The sequence below is a fragment of the Rutidosis leptorrhynchoides genome, chromosome 3 (assembly GCF_046630445.1).
Source record: "Rutidosis leptorrhynchoides isolate AG116_Rl617_1_P2 chromosome 3, CSIRO_AGI_Rlap_v1, whole genome shotgun sequence".
Lineage (NCBI taxonomy): Eukaryota > Viridiplantae > Streptophyta > Magnoliopsida > Asterales > Asteraceae > Rutidosis > Rutidosis leptorrhynchoides.
The window spans coordinates 141306833-141333129 of record NC_092335.1 but is presented as its reverse complement, the minus strand read 5'-3'; the positions used below and the strand labels follow the sequence as shown (position 1 = coordinate 141333129).

General features: G+C 35.3%; 2 protein-coding genes across 2 annotated transcripts; one reads left to right on the top strand and one right to left on the bottom strand.

Annotated features, from left to right (window-relative positions):
• LOC139900438 (uncharacterized) lies at positions 1–5137 on the bottom strand. The gene is made up of 3 exons (XM_071883209.1): positions 3631–5137; positions 3432–3493; positions 1–3390 (listed from the first exon to the last, which is right to left on the bottom strand). The coding sequence occupies exons 1-3, from the start codon at positions 5135–5137 to the stop codon at positions 1–3; spliced, it is 4959 nt and encodes a 1652-aa protein (XP_071739310.1).
• A 7870-nt stretch (positions 5138–13007) lies between these two features.
• On the top strand, positions 13008–15833 carry LOC139900437 (transcription factor BEE 2-like). The gene is made up of 6 exons (XM_071883208.1): positions 13008–13409; positions 13505–13624; positions 13780–13845; positions 13974–14042; positions 14129–14209; positions 15732–15833. Exons 1-6 carry the CDS (start codon positions 13008–13010, stop codon positions 15831–15833), a joined length of 840 nt encoding a protein of 279 aa, XP_071739309.1.
• The last annotated feature ends 10464 nt before the right edge of the window (positions 15834–26297 follow it).

Sequence of the window (26297 nt, the reverse complement as noted above, 5' to 3'; positions counted from 1 at the left end):
TCACTCTAGTATCCAAGCGATCTTAAACAGCTTAATGTTGCGAGTCTCTTTGAAGCGAACCGAAAAAAGCTTTAAACGAACTGAAGCATAAATCTCCCCAAATAAATCCTTAGCAGATCGTTTTTTTGAATCGAACAATCTGGAGTTCCTTTCTATCCAAATAAAATACACCGCAGCTGCGAACAAAAGCTTGGCCACAAGAGTATTTGCACTATTCTTGTCATTAGAACCCGCAATGTCATCGACTACCTTGGACCAGTCATGGCTTCTAAGTCCATGCGCATACTGTTTGACATACTCCCAAACTACTCTCGAGTAACGACAACCAAAAAAAAGATGGCTATGGGAATCTTGACATTCGAAACAAAGGGGGCATTCAAGAACCTGACCTTGTCTAATTTCCCATGTCTTTAGGTTGTCCTGAGTTTTTAGCTTTTGTTTCATAAGAAGCCAAAGAAGAAATGAATGTCTAGGAATGCTATTGGAATGCCAAACCACCTCAAACCATGGGACAATGGAACCAGCTGGACGAATTGCCTCATAAGCTTGTCTCACAGAAAATTGATGGAGTATACCTTCAGTATGTTGCCACTGTAACTCATCGCATTTTTCAGAAATAACAGGAACCTGAATCGAGTTTAGCACCGGGTATTTCACATGCCAGTTATGAGGCCACTTCCAAGATTTATCCAGAATCAAATCTTTCACTCGAGCATAACGATAGAAGCCCGCTGCATTAATGTCTCTCCAAGAAATAATATCCGTTAATGGGCCAATGTTATTCCACTTATCAAACCAAGCAACAGCTTTTGCCCCGTCACCAATATTATACACCATGTGCTTACGAATTATATCTCTACAATTTAAGAGCTTTCTCCAACTCCAACTCGCATCCGGTCTAATTGGAGCATCCCAAAAAGAGTAATTGCCTATGCGATAGGCATGGACCCATTTAACCCACAAGGATTCCTTTTGGGTTAGAATACTCCATATATGAGTAGTAATGAGAGCAATATTCCAATACTTTAATCTTTTTAAACCAAGACCCCCTTCTTCTTTCGGAAGACATAGATCATCCCATTTTACCTTAGCCTTCCCCCTCTTCATTTCGCCTTGGCACCAAAGGAAGCCGCGAAGAAGCTTTTCAATATCCTTGATGATAGCTACCGGTAAAATGAAAACAGAAGCCCAATAAACCTGCATAGATGTTAACACAGAAATAATAAGTTGCACTCTCCCAGCGAAAGAAAGGAACTTGTTTTTCCAATCTTCAATCTTCCGTTTAACTCTCTCCACTAGGATTTTGCAATCTCGATACATCAAGCGAGAAGAAACTAGAGGAACACCCAAGTATCTAACAGGAAGTTGCCCTTCTTCAAACGGTAATAAATTAAGAATCGCCTCCTTTAGAACGTTATAAACATTTGCAAAGAAGGCAGTACTTTTAGGAAGGCTAAGGGTCAATCCTGAGCATGCCTTGAACTCTTCAAGGGCGTCTCTGATAACCTCTACCGAATTCAAGTCCGCAGCAGCAAAAAGAAAAAGATCATCTGCAAAACACAGGTTAATGAGTTTTAGTTGCTCACACTTCGGATGATATCTGAAGTCGTCCCCATTTGAAGCTCTTCTGATCAACATCAAAGATAACGCCTCCATAATCAACGTAAAGAGATAGGGAGATAAAGGGTCCCCTTGACGCAGCCCGCGCTTTCCCGGAAAATAATCATGCAAATCACCATTAATATTTATAGAATAAGATGCAGTAGAAACACATCTCATAATCCATTTAACCATCTTGTGGGGATAACCGAAGCCTACTAAACACTTCTTCAAAAACCCCCAATCTACCGTGTCGTACGCCTTTTGAATATCAACTTTAAAGGCACATCTCGGAACACCTCGATTAAGGTGATAATTCTTCATTATTTCCTGGGTAAGAAGAATGTTATCCGAGATCCTTCTTCCAGGCACAAAAGCTAACTGATTATCACTCACAATTTCATCCAAGCTAATTTTAATTCTATTGGAAATGACTTTACTGATACACTTATATAAAACATTACAACAAGATATAGGACGGAACTCGGTCACCTTCGTGGGGGTTTGAACTTTCGGAATTAAGCTGATAATAGTATGGTTGATCTCTTTCAAAAGTCTACCATTGTGGAAGAAGTCTTTCACAGCTTGAACCACATCATCGCCAATAATATCCCAAGCTTGTTTAAAAAACGCCGCAGAGTAGCCATCAGGGCCCGGGGATTTTGAGTCATTTATATCGAATATAGCCCTCCTGATTTCTTCTGTCGTCACCTCAGTAACCATCTTTGCAGCTGTATCTGTACCAATTCTTTTTGTAAACAGAGTCGAAGGGTTCACAATCGGGCTACCAGTCATCCTCGAGCCCAAGAACTTTTTGAAATGATGTGTAATAATTGTACAAACTTCTCGACCTTCAACTATCGTCCCTTCTGGATTTTGAATAGCATGGATTTTTCCACGATGGTTCCGCCCTTTAACCACATTATGAAAATACCTTGAGTTACTATCGCCAACACGCAACCATTCAATTTTTGATTTTTGCTTTAGAAAACACTCTTCTTCATATATAGCATCATTATATTTTCTGAGAGTAATGCTCTCCTGCTTTCTAACTTCTCGACTCTCTGGATTTTTATCGAGCTTCGCTTGCACCTCATCAAGGTCTTTCCTTAAATTAATAACATTTTCATGTAAATTTCCCTTGCTCCACATTAGTTTTCTCATTTCTTTCTTTAAAAGACGAAGCCGTTTTGTGATTCGAAACATCATGTGACCTTGAAAATCCACCTTCCAGCCTTCGGTTACCGTTTCTTTAAACTTTTTATGCTCGGTTATGTAATTACTAAACTTGAATGGTTTAGGCTTATTCTTGTGGTTCTGTGCAAATTTCAAAATGGCGGGGCAATGGTCCGAGGTACGATAAGCCTGAAACAATACATAAGCATCAGTGAATTTATCAATAAAAGAGTCATTAGCCATAACACGATCAATTTTCTTCAACAACCCCACTTCCGCGTTAGGCCTTTGATTCCAAGTGTAATGGAAACCCGAATGATTAACGTCAACCATATGCACTTTATCAACACATTCTTGAAATTCTCTCATGGCTATGGTTATTTTAGAGCTACCCATGGAAGAGTCTTCTAAGGTCAGAGAAACGTTGAAGTCTCCCATCATAATCCAAGGATTTCCGTTGATGAAACGGTTATGCATTTCCAATTCCCTCCAAAGAGGTCTTCGCTGTGCGTACTGGTTAGCCGCATAAATGAACGATATAAAAAAATTCTGATCATCTTCTATCGACCGTACTTGACAGTGAATAGCTTGATCAGAGACCGCAAGAATCATAAGCTGCACCACATCCACATCCCAACCAATTATGATACGTGTACCTCGATTACAGACGCTGCTATTTGAAGACCAGTTCCATCTCGGGAATACCGAACTACAAATCCTATTTAGCTTTTTGATAGAAACATGAGATTCAAGAATGGCACAAATGCTAAGCTTATTACTCGAAACTACATCTTGAACCTCACTTTGTTTAGGGAGGCGGTTCAACCCCCTTATATTCCATGAGGCGATATTAACCATTAAAACCGTCCAAACCGGGAGTGCTTGCCCCCTCAGAATATTTTTTCGATGCCATAAACTTTGCCATTTCATCGTTTCCTGGTTCCACCTCCATCTGATCCTGGTCCTTCTCAGTTTGCAACTTAATTTCTTTATCTTCTTCATTACAGCTATTCAAAACTTCAAAAGGATTCGTTACCTTTTTCCTTCCTGCATTGGTAGTACTTGGCTTACTGATGTCTGCTCCATTTTTGTTCTTGGGCCTATAAACAAATTTAGATTTAGCATTATTCAAAATAATCCCAGCAGCCCCATTCTTCTTCCCAATGTTTTTATTTGTTACTTGTATGAATCCATCATTTATTTTCACCACAGTATTTGCGTCAACTGGAACTGCCTTCGGGCATTGAGCATCTCGATGACCAAACACTTTACAACAAGAGCATCTCGGCGGTTTCCATTCATATTCGATTCTAATTTCGTCTATAGTTGTGTTATTAGTCAATCGATTTGGGATTCCCACCGTCAACCTGTCCTTCAGTCCAAGCTCGGCCCCAACCTCAATCATAGCCCTAGCAAAATTAGGTCTTCCCCACGACTCCACACACATAGTAGTTGTGTAGGAATCAAGCATGATTGGCTTGCCAATCTTTGAAGCAATAACACTTAACCCTACCTCCGTGTAGGCCGCTAACGGTATATCGAATAATTTCACCCAAATGGGGGCCCTCGTAAGATCTTCTTTAGACAACGAAACATCCGGAGACCAAGTATTAAGGATTATCGGGCTGTTACGTATCATCCAAGGGCCTCCTTCCATCACATCTAACATACCTTGCTCAGATTCGAACTTAAAAAAATAGAATCCCTTAGCATTCATCATCATTTTTTCAATACCAAATTTTTTCCATGTGTTCATAACATAGTATTTCACGACAGGGAAAGGTAATCTCTGCCCGAGAAAATATCCATAAAGAGTATGTTTATATCTATCTGATGCCTCAAGAACAGATTCTATTGGTATTACCACATCCACACCATCATGTTTTTCAGATTCAATGTAACGAAAGTTTACCTTCTTTTTAGCATTAGAAGCACCTGCAGCACTAAGGTAAGATTTACCCGGAGGACTAGGAGTTTTCTCTTCATACTCTGGTTGTTCACCCATATCAGGTTCTGTGTTCTTGCCTCTGTCCCCTGGTATACGTGGGAATTCAGACTCATAGTCTGAGTGTATACTCCCATCCAACGATTCTTCAACCACAGTATGGATCACATTATCAGTGTTGTCTCCTTTCATTACGTTATCCACATGCCCTTGCCCATCAAAGTTGCTAGTAACATATTCTTCTGTTAAGACGATCTTAGGGTTTACGATATTGATCTGCTCTTCCTTCCTTGATTCAATCTCAGGTGATGAATCTGAACTTTCACTTTCGGTATTCTTTCCGTTCTCATCCACCCCTATGTTGCGATTACGTAACACCCGAGACGTTGATACCTGTGTCTTTTTCTTCTTACCCATTCAGAGATCCAATTGAGAGATGAAAGAATTTTAATTGAAGAGAAGAGATCCGATGGGATCTCAGATCCGATCGGAGATCTGAGCTATTAGATCCGATCTTGAAATTCCTGTTTAACGAAAATTAAGCATCACAACTATAATCTAGTGTATATATATATATATATATATATATATATATATATATATATATATATATATATATATATATATATATATATATATATAGTGCAATGGAGTTGGGTGTGAATATTGCATACGGGTAGTCCAAAGATAGAAAAAATAATGGTTGCACACGGATAGCCCGAGGATAAAAAGCAATGATCAATATTTGATAGTGATGATGATGATCGGGTGTGATTAGTTGCTTACGGGTGGTGTAAAGATAAAAAAAAATACTAATGGTTTGAACCACTTGTTCCAAACAAAAAAAAGATAATAATAAAATAAATCCATACTAATCATTGGTGATTAACAGGAGATTTAGTTTGTTAAATGACTTTGTATTTTAAGATGGCACTCTGACACCATAACAGATATTTGATTGTCACTAGAAAGATTATAAAATATCCTATTTATAAACTAAGATAACTTGTTGAATAAATAATCTAACTAGAATTGAAACATAAATCAAACTAATAAAAAATAGAGATAAATAGTAACTACCAAATATAATCTGGATACATATCCCCTAATATTTAATGATAAAAATAATATATTGGATCATAGGGTTTTATAATAAGGGTGTCAGTAATGACACGTGCTCAATCTTAAAAATGATGACATGACGCTAATGTAACACTTCGAAGAATTTACGTTTTAATTGGAAGTTGTCTTATTTATTTATTTATTTTGGCGAAAATCAAAACAATATATAAGTAAAGCAAAATTTTCAATCAATGATGAAAGAAAACCAAATGGAACACAAACACAACAACTAGCAAAGAGCGCAACAAAACCACTCAAACCCGTAATCAAACCAAAAACTAAACAAAGCAAGACAAAAAGCTACATCGAAACAAGCCAACAAAACAACTTAGACGAAACCTAACAAACAAATTCAACAAGAAAAAATTTTAAAAAGGAACCTAACAAATATTGATGATCCGACGAGATTCCCCACCAACAAATTATTCACAGTCTTTGAAAAATTCTCCCACTTACGCGCTAACTACTTTATCCTTAAAATTTGGCTTAAGAAGTTTTCCTTGAACCATAGAAAACCGAACGGGAAGAAAAAAAAACCGAATCTAACTCCGCCGAGGAAGAAGGAAGCGGAACGACGTCCTCCTCGAAATTGTCCACGATATTCTTCTTTTTTACATGCTGAAGAAACACCTAACCCCGAGTCACTCACCATAAGCTCCTTATCCTATTTCTCCTTCGAGATTGTACAAACCCGAGCGCTCAGATCTTTGCAAGCATCCAACAACCCGTTCTCGTCGCCCTTGTCCCACCTACATCTATTCCCAGCATCAATAGAAACCAAACCAGGCCCGGCAGATTTCAAAGCTAAACCAGGACCAACTAACAACAGGCCCAAACGTGAATTTATCTGTTATATTATTAACTGTGACTTTTATTAACCGTGAATTTACCTTTATGTGCCATACTATCATATATCTTCCATTCCATCTATCTATCTAATAATTGAAAAGGAGAATGATACACAAAAGATTAAAGCATTCAAATTGCCTCAAATGTGAACATCTATAATAAGAAAAGTACAAGTTGTCCCCTCCTTATTTGTGTTGAGAATACCCAGTCCTTACCTTTCTTTTAACATCCTTCAGGAAAATTCATAAAACTGTACTAGTACGTTTCTAAATCTTTATCTTAATCTTAATTGTTATTGTTGTATGTTAGAATATTAAATATGTTTTCACAACCGACGGTGCTGCTAACATGGTCTCGAATTAGGTTTCCTCCTAACGTGTGTGGGCGGCATATGATCGGTAAAGTGGTTAAGTCCCCTATGGGTGATGCCGATATCGTTGTTCGGAAAAAAAAAAAAAAAAATACTCGTAGTAAACAACGATACAGGGTATCTCGGTAAGGTGGTTAAGTCCCCTAGTGTATTTAGTTAGGCAACTCGGTGACTTTATAATCAAAGTAGGGTGGCGTTTGTAATTACTCCAAATTTCTGGTAACACAAGACTAATTACACAAGCTTTAAGTTTCCAAAGATGGAATTATCATCATTAAACACCAAGAACCGACAAACAAGTAGTTAGCTAGGTCTTAATTAAGTAGCTTAAGTCCAAATAATATATTGTATGATGGTGATCCTTAACTGATAGACTATCTCAAAGTATATATACGGAGTATAATGGGAAATGATTTTTCATTCTACTAACTCATCCTACCAAACCTCCTAATAGGTTAAGATTATCACATATAGATTTCTCTTAGTTTCTCTCTTAAACCACCGCAATGATAATTATGACGTGCGATTAGATTTTGCATTTTTTAGAAAAAGAAAAAGAATTCGACTATAACATAATAGTTTCAGTTTTTGACATTGAATAGTTATGAGGTATCAGATATTAGAGTCAAATTTTCATAGGTCCTATTAGATTTTAGTGTCAAATTTATAGATGAAACACATTGATTTTATTAATTAAAGAAACAGTAGTATTACCTTTTGAAAGCGGTAAAAAACTACCAATCACAGCTTGCCAAGTGGGACTTTCGTCGTGTGACACTTAACGCGTAATTTTTTTCATCAGACATGTTTTGACGCCCTAAAAGTATCATCAATAACGGTCTGTTAACGGCGTTAGTGAGCGTTAATTTTGCCACGTGTCGTAGAATTTGAAATGTAAATCCGCGATGTGTGTGGTCTAATTATCATTCTTAATTTTTCACGCGTCAATATACAGTTGAGTAGAAAACTAGAAATAATTGTTATAATGAATTGACTGTCGATTAATCGAGTCAACAGCAAGCGTCGATTTATTGGCGACTTAACTGTCGCTTAGAGCCTAGATTGAATTACAGACATGATTTAAAACTCATGAAAATTTGATTCTACCAATTTCATGGCATCTCATTTTTTATTTTTTTTTATTTTATTTTTATTTTTCAAAATTTTTCCTTCTTATAGGTCGTTGGTCATTTTGAAAGCAATCTCTCTATCCATAGAACATTGAGAGGGATGACTTTCTCTGCTCTTGGTAGTGTTTCACTTCGGGTGGAGAAATGACTTGTCTTTATTCCAGGATAGGAGAAGGATTGTCTACATCTCACCTCCCACATACCTCGCATATGCGGGATTGGGTTTTGTTTGTTGTTGTAATGAATTGGTAGAATTAAAAACTGTGATGACCCAGAAATTTCGACTAAATTTAAACTTAATCTTTGTATAATTAACATTTCCGATACGATAAGCAAAGTCTGTAAAACTGAATCTCAAAATTTTTGAATTACTTTTATATATTTAAATACCCTTCGGTTGTTTTCGACGATTCGCGAACAATTATATGTAAATAGATACATATATACTATAACATGAAAAGGTAACAATGTATTAATTGTTTGATACCGTACATTAAACTTATTGATTTAAATATCTATTTGAATATATATGATTTCAAGTTATTTAGTAAACGATAATAACATTAGATTATTGATTCGATTGATATTTAGATAAGTTAACTAAAACGTTTAAGATGAACCAGTAAAACACTAATTTGCTACAGTGTTTTCAAATTGCCACATTACTCAAAATGCTACAGTGTTTTCGAAAATCACTATTTACTACAGTGAAATTGACTTTGCTACAGTGAATTGCTACAGTAAAACACTATTTTAAAATGTATTTTAACAAATAGTGAGACGATGATTTATAGAAGTAAATGACCAAAACACTCAAACGTATAAGATACACTTTGAGTGACATAGTTTATGGATAATTTAAGGCTATATTTTGACAAAGGTACGTGACACGAAACGTAAAATGCAAGTTTTCTAAATGTACGAAAGGACGTTCGAAAAACCGGAACCGGGACATAAGTCGAGTGGCGTCATACGACTTATCGGAACAAAAATTACAAGATAACTATGCACGTGAATTTAATATAATATATAATTAATTATATAAATTAAATATATTATATTTATATATATAATATAAAATTATGTCGACAAACAAGAAGTTAAAAATTTGTGAGCTGTCCCAGGGTGCCATGCGATCGCATGGCCTTGAAGCACAAATCCCATGCGATCGCATGGGGTGCTTTTTCAGAAAATGTTCTATAAATTGATCGAGTTTCTGGCTTAATTATCACACAAACATACACAAATATACATATTACTCCGTATTTATTTTAATTATTTATTATTATTATTATTAATAATAAGATTATTATTAATCTTATTATTTTTATTATTAGTATTATTATTTTTGCGATACAAAAATAATAATGTACATAAAATATTACGACGGAGTGCTGTCCAAGTAATTTTCAAAACAAGTTTCCGAGCGAGCTAGAGCTAAGGAAAATATGGGTTATTGCCAAGGAAATTATGGGTAATGTTCGGGGGTATTTTTGTGAATCAAACATCGTGTTTATCATCTCCGATGCGTCTACGTGCTTTCCTACAATATTGTATATCAATATTAAACAGTGAGTTTCATATGATCCCTTTTACTCTCTATATTTTTGGGCTGAGAATACATGCAAATGCTTTATTAACCGATATACAATATTTATATGCGTGAGTTTCATTTGCTCCCTTTTTAATTGCTTTGCAATTTACATTTTTGGGCTGAGAATACATGCGCTGTTTTATAACTGTTTTATGAAATGAATACAAACACTAAAACTGATTTTGCGTGAGTTTCATTTGCTCCCCTTTTACTCTTTACATTTTTGGGGCTGAGAATACATGCAAATGCTTTATTAACCGATATACAATATTTATATGTGTGAGTTTCATTTGCTCCCTTTTTAATTGCTTTTGCAATCTATATTTTTGGGCTGAGAATACATGCACTTTATTTTAAACGCAATGGATACAAGTACATACTAAATTCTACACCGAGTTTGAACCAAAAATCCCTTAGCTTTGGTAACTAGTAACTGCCAGTTATAAGAACTGGTGGGCGCGAGTAGTTATATATGGATCCATAGGGCTTGACATCCCCGTCCGAGCTAGAGCACTAGCCTTTTAACGGACGTATGCTATTTGAGAAGCGTACACGTTGGTTTGCGTGTATTATTAAGATGATGATACAAAGGGTACAAATTATATAAACGTTAAAGTTTAGTTACCAGGGTGCTCAATTTTGTAGAACCGATTGATAAACGTTTCAGATGAAACAACTGAAATCTTGTGATCCACCTTTTATGTAAAACCTATTGATAAACGTTTTGAATAAAACAACTGAACTTTTGTAATCCACATTGATATACGGATTATGTGTAATATTAAAACTATGAACTCACCAACCTTTGTGTTGACACTTGAAGCATGTTTATTCTCAGGATTCTAGAAGTCTTCCGCTGTTTGCTTATACGTGATACAAGATATGTGCTTGGAGTCATACATGTTATATACAAGAAACTTGCATTCACCAAACCATTACCATGTATCTTATTTTGACTGTATTGTCAACAGATGTATTATTGTAAATCATTTAAATGGTGATTGTCTATACGTAGGAATCATCAGATGTTAAAAACCTGGAATTTATATATTCATTTATGAAATACCTTTTCAAACGAATACAATGTTACAAAATGTATCACATAGAGGTCAAATACCTCGCAATGAAATCAATGAATGACGTGTTCGTCCATATGGATTTGGAGCGATCGTCACAGTTGGTATCAGAGCCAGGTTTTAGTGAACCAGAATTTGCATTAGTGTGTCTAACCGGTTATTGTTAGGATACATTAGTGAGTCTGGACTTCGACCATGTCTACATGATAAAAGTTGTTGCTTATAATTTTTTTGTTAGAAATTACCTGCTTATCATTTCTTGTGTGGAAAATTACCTGCTTATCATTTGTAGTCTAGACACACCTTATTGCATGGATTGCATGACTAGTGTATAGACAAAATGAATATCTTAAGAGGTTTTTTGAATTTTAGGGAGTTTTTAGCCTATATCTTTTATGAAAAATTTATATCTAATAAAAACCTTCATTTGATTCAAAGAACTTAAAGATTTTAGAGGAGGAAAAAAGCTAAAACTAATAGAAATAGTGTTTGAAAAAAAGCTCATAATGTTTTGTCATTTTACTATTTATTTTAACAGTTTCAGTTACTCTATTAAACACCTAATTAAATACATATAAAATGCTAACAACTAACGGATCAACGGCTATCAACTATCAACTAACAGCTACAAGCTACCAACTATCAGTGATAAGCTACCTGCCATAATCTAATTTTGTCAAACATACTCTAAGTGCTATTTCGATGAACGATTCGAGTACTCGGTCTACTTCATACTATTCCAAAATTAAAGTAATCGCCTCTCACATATTTTTCAATTAGTTCAATAGAACTCATATTGTTATGTGCCATAACTTAAAATACAAATTACTTACTTTATTTTTTAAAATAATGATCACTAATAAAATTAAAGGGTTTTTCAAAATAATGATCTCCCATTTATTATTTGTTACTATTTTTAAATCTTTAATCATTATCTATATATGAATCATAATTCTCTTTGTCGTCATTAATGACCCTTTACATATTTGGCTAACAGAATTTAATATATCTAGGCCTAGTCAAGAATAACAATTTGACTTTTATGGCATTTTTCCATTATGAGTTGCCTGTTATTTGACAAATGAATAAGTTTAGGTGACAAGAAATCATGCATGCAAAGATTGATATGATAACTTATTAATTACATCTCACCATAGATATACGTATCCCTTAGTGTAAAAAAAAAAAAAGGTCTTTTTATGTCCCGTAACCCATCAGAATTACTCTCCGGCTATTTCCAACTCTTCTCTAGCCAATACAAAATATTCGTTTTAGGCAGAATTTGAAAATGAAACATCTTGCAAAAATTCCGAGATCCACCCAGTGAACTATTTGGTGATGTGTTGATATGAAAACCTAATGAGGAAAATTAACTTCATAGTTATGGGTAAGACTAGTTAGGCCCCATTTCCTTTTTCGAGAATTCTAACACAAAAAACACTATCAATGGTAATGTATCCTCAAAATTCCCCATACTTGTTTAAAAGCCATATTGTGGTCCCATTCACTAAATCTATCAATCTGAATTTGTGGACCCACAAAACTCTTTACCACATTAAACAAATATGATTTTCTCTTTTCTCGGTTACTCATGAAAAGAGGAGAGTATTTTTACTCATATATATATATATATATATATATATATATATATATATATATATATATATATATATATATATATATATATATATATATAGACCATTTGCGACTCTTTCTTTTGTCATTAGCAACTCTTTCTTTTGCCACCCAAGATATATATTCTAGTAGTAGTTGAAAACGAGACCTCTTGTAAGAATACCGGAAAAAAAAGAGGTTGGGACCAAGCTCGAATTTTTTACCATCTATTTAATGGGTTAAACACATATTACCGTTTCACCTACATCTTATCTTATTATCATGTATAGTATAATTAGTAAGAATAAATTAAAAGCGATTAAAAACTTTCGAAAATTAGAAACCCTAGTAAGTTTGAGTTGAAGTTTTGAACTTAAAAGTAGGAAAACCTAATTATTGTATCAATGCCAACCAATCAACAACTTTATGTACCATGCATCCATCATTTGCTCTTTTTCTATATATGTCCTTATTACAGAAGTATAGTTTGGCATGTCTTCAATTCCAACCTTGTTTTTAAAACTGTACTTCCATGGTTGATAAGTTTACCTTCAAAATGAATTCAAACATGGAACTTCAACATAACATTATGAACAATACACTTGAAAATATCAACTCATCTGATCAAGTTATAAATCACCATAGCTTTTTACCCATGTCTGGTGACAATTTCTCTGATCAATATCAACATCATCATCATCAAAGATCAGTTCCTCTTTCATTTATGCCTATGCAAGATGGTACTGAGGCCATTAATCAAAGTTTTAATTTCATTGGTGATCATCAACTTGGTTTGGTTCATGATCCTATGAACAATTTCCCTACATTAGCAGACACATTTGGCGTTCAACGAGATGGTTTAGCCATGAGGGTTGAAAACTTCATGAGTCCAAATCCTCCTATAATTGGTCCTGGATTCAGTGGACAAAATAAGGTAACATGAATATAAATATTTAGCTCTTCTTTCGATTGATCCGTCTAATGTTTTTATTCACGCTATTAATTAACTGATAATAAACGTACGTCTAGGGACATGGCGGTAAAAAGAGAAAGAAAAATAGTGAAGCTAAAGACGAGAGACCGAGAGAAGTTGTTCACGTTAGAGCGAAGAGAGGAGAAGCAACTGATAGTCACAGTTTGGCTGAAAGGGTTTGTTTCATAAATTTCTCTAATAATGATTTTAATTTTTTCAATTAATTTGAAGTATCATGCTCTAGTTTTGAAGAAATTAACCCTAATAACATACGATTTGATGCTTTAAACTCATCTTATGAACAGTAACATTTTTGTTTTCATTGGATTAGATGAGAAGGGAGAAGATAAATGAAAAATTACGCAGCTTGCAAGCTCTAGTTCCCGGATGTTATAAGGTATGAATTCGAAATTAATCATGAATTGATTTGTCTTTAGCTATTTTTCAAGTTCTAACAATTTCTCGATCTTTATAATTTTTTGTTGTAACTATAATCATTTTGGTCCTAATTAATTGTTGTTCTAGACTATGGGTATGTCAGTGATGTTGGATGTCATTATAAATTATGTTCGATCACTGCAGAACCAAATCGAGGTAATTTATGTTATTACCTAATTAATTAAAAAGTTTAAAATTCAAGAACAACAAAATTAAGTTTCAAGACTTGTTATGGTTGTTAGTTTCTGTCAATGAAGCTTTCAGCAGCAAGCATGTTTTATGACTTCAACTCCTCTGAAATGGAAGCTATGGAGACTATGAAGGTAACGTTGTACACTTGACTTGTTCAAATTGTATCATGTTAACTAGTGAAAAAAGTGGTTAAGTTAATCGATATAAGTTTAGCCTCTAATCTTGTACTGTAATAAACTGTTTGTAGACTGTTACAAACAACGCGATCTTAGAAGTCGAAAACATTCTGATTAATATCCGCGTATACGATACACATACGTGTTTACTTACTTAATGTAATATTAATTAATAATTAAAATACGGAGTATTGTTCGAAGAAAAACTATATATATATATATATATATATATATATATATATATATATATATATATATATATATATATATATATATATATATATATATATATCTTTAATTTCTTATTCCTGGATAATTTTTCAATAGAAATACAACTATATATTGCCGACAACGTTGTTGTATTAAGAACATAAATTGTTGTCTATTAAGAACGCATCGTAGCAAGAAACTAGCTAGAGGCACTAAATAATACTCTCAATTTAATTATAATAATATAAATAAATATTAAATTAATTAATTAAATGAACCGTATGAAAATCTATCTATCTACAATTCTACTATACATACACATACACATACACATACACATACATATAATAATATAAAAGATTTTTGTAACCATATACTTAAGAAAATGAGTGATGTTTAGATGATGATAGATTAAAATTAATAAGGATGTTATTAGAGTGGTTATTAACAAGTTACGAGTATATATGTTCACGACTCAGTGTCTTAAAATTAGCCCTTGTGAATATGCTTAGAAAATTTCGTATATAAACTGTTAATTACACTTTTCGAGATTAGAGATACGATTATCATTTTCTTTCATTGTGAATTACTCCATCTCAAAAAGAGTTGTATGACTTTTTCTTGGAATTAAAATTGATAAATGTCAGTTTTGTCTTTATATTTAGGTAAATGTGACTAAATTTATTTAAAATATGAATGATTTGAAGTAATAAATGAGAGTAAATTGGATAGTTAAATGGGGGTAATAATTAATTTTTTTTTAAATTATTTTTTGCAAGTGAACAATTATTTTGAAACATATATAAATAATAATATTGACACTTATTTGCAAGTGAACTTATATTTTTTTATGTTTTATATTATCGAGTTTTCATAAATTAGTATTCCGTTATAAGCGAAGATAATATGATCTTTATTCTCATTTTATAAGATCTCAAGATTACCGTGATCAGATCATATGAATAATAACTTCGTGAAGTAGAGTTATACAAAAAAGTTGTAAGGTTTAATTGGTTACTTGCGTGGACCCATACTAGTGTATGCGGACCAACCGAATTACTTTGTAGTTATTTTCGACCCTTCCCTGACTATCGTGTGATGTCTATGCACACATATATGATTTTATTTAGGGATAGAAGCGTAGAAGTTATGAAAGAAAACCTATTTTATATGAATATGAACCATTTTGTTGATACTTAATATTTAACTTTTGAGGATAGGAAATGAAAATTCAAATTAATGCATAGGATGAAAATTGAAATTGCAGGGAACAAATGGGCATGATGTAGCACAAGTAATGGAGAGAATGGTCGAAGATGGGTATGGAGAGCTTCCTAGCTTTCATTCAACATGGTCACCTTTGAATTAAGCTTCACAAATTTAGTATATATATATATATATATATATATATATATATATATATATATATATATATATATATATATATATATATATATACTAACTTTACATTAGAAATATATGGTACCCTCTCTTTAAGATCAACAATAATATAATAATGTAAAACATATATGATTGCTGATTTATTCAAGTGCTTGTTTGTTTCAAGTTATGTAATTTGGACGTCATGTATAGTTTTGAGAATTATATGATATATCATTGTAACATGTGTTTGTTAATTAATTACTTTCATATTTTCTGAATGTATTTTATATATTTTCTTTTGGCCAAATGACCAAAATGCCCAACCTCTCAAATGACTATAAAGATTTGCTCTCATTTGTTTAAGAATTTTTTATTTTTTATTTTATTTTATTTTTTTTGTTGTTGCCAAAATGCCTTTCAAATCGCAAGCCCACAATGCGACTTTGCAATTCACGATTTTTCCCTGTTTTATCGAGCAATTTCACGTTCCAATCTGAGACTTAGTCGCATGATCAAGCCAAGAAGAGTCGCACACAGTCGCACGAGGTCATTGCGAATTGCGAGTGACGATTTGGACGGTGCGTATCTCGTGTACGAGTCGCAAGGCTCACAAAGTATACCTTGCGCGAGTTGTATGAACGTCATATATATGTAACTTGGTTGCCTTAATAATAATAATAATAATAATAATAATAATAATAATAATAATAATAATAATAATAATAATAATAATAAAAAGTAGAGACAAAATTTAAAATACATACCGATTGTAGAAATGACATTTAAATACTAATTTAAACAACAGCACTTGGACAAAGTTATCTCGTGAACAACGTTGATGCACCATTTGTAAACGTTGGTGTAAGTTCAGAACCATCTTTGTAGAAGATTTTTACTAAGTTCTTTTTAGTAATGTTAAGACAACGACATGATGAATGAGGCATAATACAGAAGCATTGGACTACCAGAACACATCCAACGCATATACCTTTGACCTCTTCTAGGGTTTTGTGATGAATTACACCTGAATAGAACGTGTAGTATCATTTAACACAACTTTAAGATCACCCAGTGCATTTGGAATACAAGACTTGATAAAACCAACCCCCTTATCGACTTTGCCTTCATTCAAACAACCAGGTATTGCTCCGATATTCGAGTCCGCTTCATTCAAAAACACAAAAAAGTTTATTGATTATTTAACTTTAGTGTGATAAAAAAAACACCAATAATTTATGTTTAATGTGGAAAAAAGAAAACACGCTTGATTATTACCACCATTAAGATGTGCCCACTGTATCACATAAAGCCACGAAATTTGCTCAAAGCTATCATCATATGTTTCCTCTACAAGAAATTCTCTTATAAATTCCTGGGTAGGCCTCGAATATTCAGTCTCGTTTTGTTGAACCTGGCTTCTCCGACGATTAGCTGCGTGGAGGATATTCGTCGGACCTAGAATATTGTATCCAATAATTGGCGAGGGTGGTTGAGATTGAGATGAATTATCTAGTATTGGAAATATTTCTGAGAAATCAGCTTTAGGCATATTTGCAAGAAAATCACAATCATCTTTCATTCTTTTACTAAGTATTTAGCATTGGAAGCAGTGGAAATGTAAATATTAATAAGTGAAACGTTATCCAAAAAAATCTAGAATATCTGAAACATGTCAGGAAATATTATCCTGAAAATCTAATCCAGACGCAAGTTTTAAGTGATGGTATGCGAACCTTGCGACTTAAACATGCAAGATACGTACTTGACAAACGTGAAAAAACTAAACCCTTAAACATGTATGTTGGTAATTTACTTGAAATTAAATGCTCGTAGGTCAATCTATTTAAAACCTTAAAACTTTATCCAATAATACTTGAGCAAATGACCCAAAAAGGTAACATAAGTTACCAAATTTGACAATCAAGTTAACCCCCAATTCGCACAAGCCCGAAAAGGATTTCAATTTGATTTTTGCGCAAGAAAATGATTGCGTGTTCAAATTTTTTAAAATTGAGGTAATATCCAATGAACACAAAATCTAAAATCGCGAGTTACTTCAACTTGAAACCTGGAACAGATTCTTAGTGCTTCGATTGGCATTTGTTGTGAAGCAACTTGAGGGGTATCTTATCTGGAAGTTGTCAGGTAAAACCCCCTCCCCTTTGAGGGGTATCTTATCTGGAAGTTGTTAGGTAATTGATCCGAACCGCACCATTCACTATTTTGAATACCTAATGTTTGAATCTTTGGGCTTAGATTGTCTTATAAAAGACAACTTACCCGTTTTCTCTCCGTGTTAGGGAGTTATATAATGTTTTGAATATAAACGGCAAATAAGTGTTAATACCTGATATGACCGAAACGGACGATTTTATTTATGCAGTGTCGTCACGCCGCAAGGCGTCAGAATCAACTAATCGAAGAGGGGGCTGATAGTTTTAAATTTATATTTAGCGGGTACTAAATCGTACTACTCCTTATTATGAGTAAGGGAAGTATAACCTAGGGTCGTATTTTTAAGATATCAGTAGAATCGAACCTTTAATTAAAGCTTAAGATAATTCTAAAGTGAAGGAGTTGTGGTTTATCACTTAATTTTGGGTTTTCTAGTTTATAAGATAAAGTAAAGTAAATGCGATAAAATTTGTAATTCGGATAAGGTTAAAACAAGTGCATACTATAGTTTCGTCAGTTACTTTGCCGAGATTATGGATTGCTGGCTCATGAATAGGTAGTAACCTTGTATTCATTACACTGGTCCTAAATGCCCCTGTCATAAGAAATGTCACTGGGTAATGCGTTAGGCTTGAAGATTCTGGATAGACAGAAACGTCCCTGATATCGGCCAAAAAGTCACATTTTTACCCCCAATATTAAGCCCTAGAACAATAAAGATTAAAACTTTGTCGGCAAAATTATCGCTTTTTCAGTTGATTTTGTAGATTAAGTAATTACGAAGGTGATGCAAAAAGAATCAAGTAAAACGGAGCTAAAACGAAGAATCTAGAGCGAAAACGGTGAAAGACAAGAAATCAAGTTACGATCCAGTGAATTTCAGCTGACCAGGCAGCCAAACGGCCTGCCTGGCTCACAAACGGCCTGCCACACGCCTTGATCAAATTGCTCCTGCAAACGGCCTGGCTTGGCAAACGGCCCCTGCAAACGGCCTGCCAAACGGCCTACCAGCCGTTTGCAGGCAAAATTTCAAGTCTATTTAAAGGGCTCTCTCCATCTATTTCAACACACACTCAATTTACAATTCACTTTATATTTTCAAGCTTTTAATTAGTTCTTAGTAGTAGTTAGCTTAGCTTTTATTTTTCGGAGGATATCCCGGCGAGTCCCTGCGATCTCGGGCAGATTTCTTTGACCTTTTTAGGTTTTTATCCGAAACGCTTGTCTTTTGTATTAAACATGTGTTCTTACTTTTTATGTTTAATAATGCGTTCCGATATTACCATGATATCTTAATTAATCTGTATGTTGCCATGATAGAAGTTTGGGTTAGCGTAATTATGTTAATTTAGCACGATTACTGTCATAATACTGAACTAGGAAGTCTGATAGATTTGTATGCTAGCATCTTAAGGATTGACCAACCTAGGTTGTGATCAGGACTTGTCCACCTATATGAAATTAGCAACTTCATAGGATTAAGACCCCTGGTTATACTATATCTGAAGATTCTATGAACTCGGTATGGTCGGAGTTCCCTAGAGGTATCTAATGCGCTTTTAGGACACGGAACTTAGGAATTGAGACATGAATGACCTAGTATGCCTATTGACTGTTCCGAAGAGACTTCTTAGGAGCTGTTAAGATCTAGTTAGTGCCTTTACTGTGTGACCCAAGCCTATTGCATGTTCTTGTTTGATTGTTGCCTTAGGAATAAGTCATATCAATTGTTTAGGTATTTATTAGGTTTTTATCTGCTTTACTTTCAGTATATCAACTGTAATACTGTATAATGCTTGAACTGATATGATTTCATTAGTATGATGGAATGGTTGTTAGTTTTCATTTAAGGTTTTGCCAACTTAAACCAACGGACTCCTTCCGTTTGTGATCAATGTTCAATCAACACAACATGTTGTTATTCACGTAACCAAAGTGATAACGAGGGTTAGGATTATAGCTCAACTCACTAATAAACCTAGTACTTTACTGAGGATAACCTCCGAGGTATAGCTACCTTTCAATTATTCAACCAAGTGACATACTTCTCACTGCTCAAAGAGAACTCCGAGAGTTCAGAGATAAGTAGGTCTGTGTAATTGGCTCATCTAACCAGATCTACATCATTCCAAGCATAGCTTTAACATAAGTATAATTACCTTTCCCTAACCCAACACTGATATCTTGGTCAACATTTTCCTGATCTGCATACTCCGGATATCCTTCCACTTATTTACCTTTCCGCACTTAGGACTTTTAGCTTAAATCAACTACTATCCTTATCTAGGTAATTTAAATAAAATACAATTATCCACTTGATTTTCAATTCGTTAATCCATTCAAAAATACGACACTAGGTTAACTTACACCTTCTACACCTTAAAAAGTAAAAGTAAATTTAGGCCCCGCATAATATAAATAAACAAAACCACTGTGTGCTACCCTGATCAACTGAATCTGACGTCATGCGGCCTAACGACACCGCACGAATAAAACCGTCCGTTTCGGCCGTATCGTAAGTAGCATATCAGTCCCTTACCCCTGACGCCCGTGCAGTCTGACTACAGGCATACACGTTCAGACGGCTCATCCAATTGAGCGACTCGGTTGGGTGACGTATTAACATTCCACAAAGGTCTAAACTTTTTTAAGTATAATAGAATACAGGGTGTGCCGTATCCGAGAGACGTGATGCGTTTTGATGCTTTCGTTAATGATTGGGTTAAAAAGATAGTTAGGCCCTTGAAAAGAGTTTAACCAAAAAGAAAACTATGGCCAAGTCAGGTTTGACTTCCATGAACACGTTCGGTTATTCTATCGGTCCAATCCTTTATGTGTATAAATAAACAGTTCCTTAATTAACTAAGAATCCCTCAAGCGGGATGCAATGCTTGAGACCGCGTTATGGTGAAGTGTATTAATCAGCACTGACCGGGTTCCATAGCCTTACTTAGCAGAGGTACAGCTTACAACAATCGTTGTGCTTCAGCATGCATGTACGAAGTTTATATGCTTGGTGACTACACTAGCATGGTCTAGGACCGACAATGTACTATGGGTCTAGTTAGATGTTTCACTACAAAAGAGTTCTCAGTCGGAATCCAAGACTCGATGGACTTACTACAACCGGTGTGCCTCAGTAAAACTTACGTTGTATCTGATAGACTTCTCTTACCAAGGGGTGACATAGATAGTGTACTCTGGATCGAGGATCGCGACTTCCTAATGATAGAGCCGATAACTACGTTCTATTAGTTGGAAAAGCGATTGAGTTTAAAGCATAATCGTAAAGCATCTCGACAACATACACAAACCATAATATTATTTTGGCACTATAACTGACTACATCATAGCATACACTAAAGATAACTACTCGCTAATCATGTCAACAATATCACAAAGCATAATAATGGAAGACATTATATAAAGACAAATGATAGAAGTACCAGTAGAATAAACGAGTTCCGAATAAAAAAGTGACAACTTCAAACTCCAGACCGCTCCTAATACAATCTTCGGCGCTCTTCTCCGGGTACTAGGTTTCCCGCACGGAGTCGAAGACCTTGAAAATATGACTAATATTTTAGAGAGAGAGAGAGAGAGAGAGAAGTGAATTGAAGTGTGTGTAAAAATGGATGACAAAGACCCTTTAAAATAGACTTGGAATTTGGCTTACATACGGCTGGCAAACCGTATGGCAGGCCATTTTTTATGGTCGTTTGCTTTGGCGGGCCATTTTGCCTGACCCTTTGGTTTGGCCATACGGCAGGTCGTTTTGCCTACTGGCAGGCCCTATGGCAATCCGTATGGCAAGCCATATGGCCTGCTCTGGTTTACTGATTTCACTGAATCGTAACTTGATTTCCTTGATCGTAGATTGGTTTCTCGTCTTTCACCGTTTTCGCTCTAGAATCTTCATTTTAGCTCTGATTCTTTTAGCACCGTCTTCGTAATCACTTGATCTTCAATTTTAACCGACGAAGCGGGTATTTTGGCGATAAAGCTTGAAACTTTATTGTTTTTGGGCCTCAATACCGGGGTGAAAACGTGACTTTTTAACCGATATCAAATATCCCAGACTTAGACTTTGCTTGTCCTCACGCAAACTTCTCATTTTTACTTTAAGAAATCTTTTCGGAGTTTCTTTTCTAATAGCCTAAGCGGTTTGCTTTTTATTATAAGGGCGTAAAATAAGGTGAGTTATCTATGTTAGGGTTGAAACTATCTCTGCAAGCATGCGAGGAGGTTACATGACTTAGGCTAGCTTTCACGGGTCACTCTAATCACACAAGTATTTAGGGTTCCCTATAGATCTAATAACTGAATTCACTCATAGCCAGTCATGTTGCACCCATCGTCATAGGCTTGATAAAGACTTAAATCCTTGCTACTAATGTGAAATGATAGTAACCATAGCTTCTAGGTCATTTGTCAATTTAGAATGATAGAAAGGAATTTTGGAGTGGTAGTGAAGTTGTTTTAAGGGGGTGAAAAAGGGTAATATAGTCTTTTTAAAGACTTTTATTCAAAATTTTGGGAAATATAAGATCGATAGGAGTGCTGATATTTTTTTGAAAAGCACTTTGACTTTTTCTCCTTTAGAGTGATAGGCGTTTGTGGTCAAGTTCTTCTTCGGCGTTTCTCTTTATAAGTTCTGCTCCTTTTTTCAGAACTTTGAAAATACAAAGTTTTTGGAGACTTTATCTTGAGAAACTTTCTGCCGGTAAACCTTTTCAAGACATTTGCCATGATACTTGAGAGGCTTATAACATCAGGTTTTCTGAAGGAATCTCATTTTCTGGATTTTTCGAGTGATAGTAAAGATGATGTGGATGAGGGTTTGATGTGGTAGAATGGTGAAGGTGTGAAAGGCTTATTTGACAAACGGCTTGCTCTATTGATTATACACGAATCACATCTCATTACTTGGAAATGCAGATCTATAGCAAGTTCTATTTCTGAGTACAGACATCGGCACTCTCAACGGAAAATGGTGAAGCATTAAAGATGAATGCTCATATGGTCTTATTTGGGTGCCTCACCATAATCAATTTAGGTCAATAATGCCTAGCCATGCAATGCTCTATTAGAGATTCAGTTCATCCCAACAAGATTTCTTCCTTACTTAAGCCTTAATTTTATTTGCATACGTTTTAGGTTTTCGAAAGTACTTTTTCGGAAAGGCTTTCTCTTGTTAAAAATTTTGAAATTTGGCTTAAGAACTCGGAATCTTTGTAATGGATTATTTTAATATAGCATAAAAAGATTATACCAACATCCCACACTTAGACGAACATTGTCCCCAATGTTCCTAGTGTATCCCACACTTAGGAGTTTTAGTTAAAGATTTGGGAATATTTTTATAGTGTTTATTTGGGTTGGAATCCCACACTTAGTGATAAGCTAGGATGTGGCATAGATGAAATTTGAGCTAGTAATGGGAAGAAAGGAGTACCCCCAGCAGATGGTCGTGGTTTCTTGTAAAGAAACTGGCTGGCTTGTGAAGACAGGTTGTTTCAGCAATCTTGAAAGTTACGTCCTTTATTGATCGGCTCATTTGTTATCCTTTATTCTTCTACTCTACTTTATTGCACGAGTTACCTCCTGAGAAATGCTTTTGTTTAAGGTCGTTGGCTCGACCGTAATGATGACTAAAAAATAGACATTCGTCTCTAGTAGTTGTAATCTTGGTCTTCTCTAGGGAATATGAGTCTCGGTGGATAAATTCGGAGAAAATGCCAGACCAAGAGTGGTAGAAGATCCGGTACTTCTCTTGAAGATCTTCTGAAGGAGAGATAATGTGCAGTTTCAGCTCGTGATAAGTCTTGAAGTCCGATGAGAATATGGTCTACAGCTCTGCTGATTGATCCATGAATATCAATTATCGAGGCAGTGCTGGTGTTGATTACCTCCCTAATAGGATGCTTATTTCAGAGGTCTTCAAATAATGTCAGAAATTGTATCTTCAATATCTCAAAATCTTCTGAATGGTGATCTCCACAGTAGGAGTCTGTAGCTTTGCACAAATTTGTCAAAAGACGAAGCTGAAAAGAAGTGAAAAGCAGTCTTGACCCAAGCATTAATGTCACCGTCTTTGAGTATATCTCCCGACATCCAGCTTTGAATGTGAAACTAGGATCCATGGATTCATGGAAGATGTGTGCTATCTAATTCGTAACATAGGTGGCAATGTTGACTCGGTCTTGTTCAAGATGTGAGAATGGATTGTTGCGTCTTCCTTCATCTGCAACTGCATCTCGTAACTCCTTGATAATCAGATCGGTGTGGTGATCAATTGTTACGTAAATAACTAGCCTGTCTAATGTGCTTTTGAAATTATCTCTTTCCAAGAGAATGAAGAGGCTGTGAATATCTTCGATCATTTGCAAATCAGAGTGATAAGTTGGGCGTATGGTGCAAAGATCCATATGCTTTCGGATGAGAGTCAGTAGTGCTCGTTGGTTTGCTGAGAACGAAAGTGCAGATCCAGCTAAGGTGTTGTAAACCTTAGAGTAAATGATCTTCTGATCTCGACAAAATCTTGTCTCGAGAATAGTGCGAACCACTGAATTGAGCTCTCGTTGCCTTTCTTCATGGTAGATATGATCGTGAAGAGTATTGATAAAGTCTTGAATGCGTCCTTCTATGATTTCAACATTATCATCTTCTCTCTGTAGATAGAGGTTGTATTCCTCTTCGATAGCCTTGATCCGTTCCTTTAAGCGTAGTGTGAAATCAATTGTTGATTTACGGATAGCTTCGAGAATATCTTCAAATTCATCGGTGTCATTGATGAAGGTTATCATGTTGGCGTGATTAGATATGACCGGAATCTGATCTGAAGAAGAGTCCGGCTCCTCCTGATCTGGTTCGGGTGGAGAATATGAATCATCTAGAATGTCTTCATATTGTTCTTCCTCGTCATCATCGGTATATCCTTCTTCTATGGATTCATCTAATGAACGGGCTTCTTCAGTATTTTGGTGCTTCATTTCAACAATTGCAGGATCAATCTCCATATATTTAACTTCAGCCTTAGTAGTTTTCTTCCTGAATCGAATAATTATACTGTGATCTTCCGCCTCGAGCCTCATTAATTCTTTGTGACGTTCCAAGCTTAGAGAGGGTATTATCGTAGTTTCTTTTATGTATCCCATTTCCTCTTCCTCCTCAGATTATTCTTCTTCCTCTATTTCTTCGCTGGGATCCTCTTCTTCCATTTCTGGGTCGTCACCAGACTGTGATTTAACACCCATCTCGATATCATCGGCTGGTGGTAGAGACTCATCATCGGAAGTGATCCGTCTGGTGAAAATAGCAAACATCTCTGTCTGTCCAGAAAGATCGGTAGGTCGGTGAATTTTGAAGGTAACGCTCTCCTCATGTGATTGCAGGATCAAGGTTTGATTGTACACATCAATGATAGTCCTAGTCGTGTTCATGAAAGGTCTTCCTAATACTATTGGTGTATGTAGGTCTTCCTTGTGTCCATCACTACGAAATCCGTTGGATACAAGAACTTATTGACTTTCACCAAGACATTCTCAATTATGCCCTTAGGATATCGAATTGTGTGATCGGCAAGTTGGATTGTCATTTTAGTTGGTGACAAGTCTCCTACTCTAATCTCTTGTAGAGAGAATAGGGGATTAGGTTGATACTTGCTCCTAAATCTGCTAGCGCATGAATGGTTCCAGACTGCTAGATTGAACACGGGAAAATGAATCAGCCCCTATCTCCTAGCTTTTGTGGTAGAGAGTTTCTGAGTAATGCCGAGCATTCTTCACTCAGTGAAATTTTGTTGCAATATGGTATCCTTTCCTTTGTAGAGAGAAGACTTCAGATGTATCTCTTCTGGTTGGGAACGTTGGACATGGTGTCCAGGAATCTTCCATAAAGTTTTTAGGTATCGAGCTTGGATGGTTCTTCCTGTAGCCTTCCAGGATAAGGTACACGAACTAGAGTTGTAATGGGCAGCTTCTGAGTATACGTCGATTTGTTCTTGAGCCTAGTTGACCTTCTCCGTGGTTCTTCCCTTGGGATTATGGAGTCCATTTTCTCAGCTTCCTCTATGTGGGGATTTTGGATAGTATTACTAGGTAATCTTCCTTGGGGTCGGGTTTCAAGGCGTTGTGATAATTATCCGAGCTGCATTTCTAGACTTTTGAGCAGAGGCAATTGGTTGCGTATTAGTATCTCTGTCTGGTCTTATCTAGACGCAGTTCTCTGATTTAGCTGTTGTTGACCTTGAATGAACTGAGTCAACTGATCATCA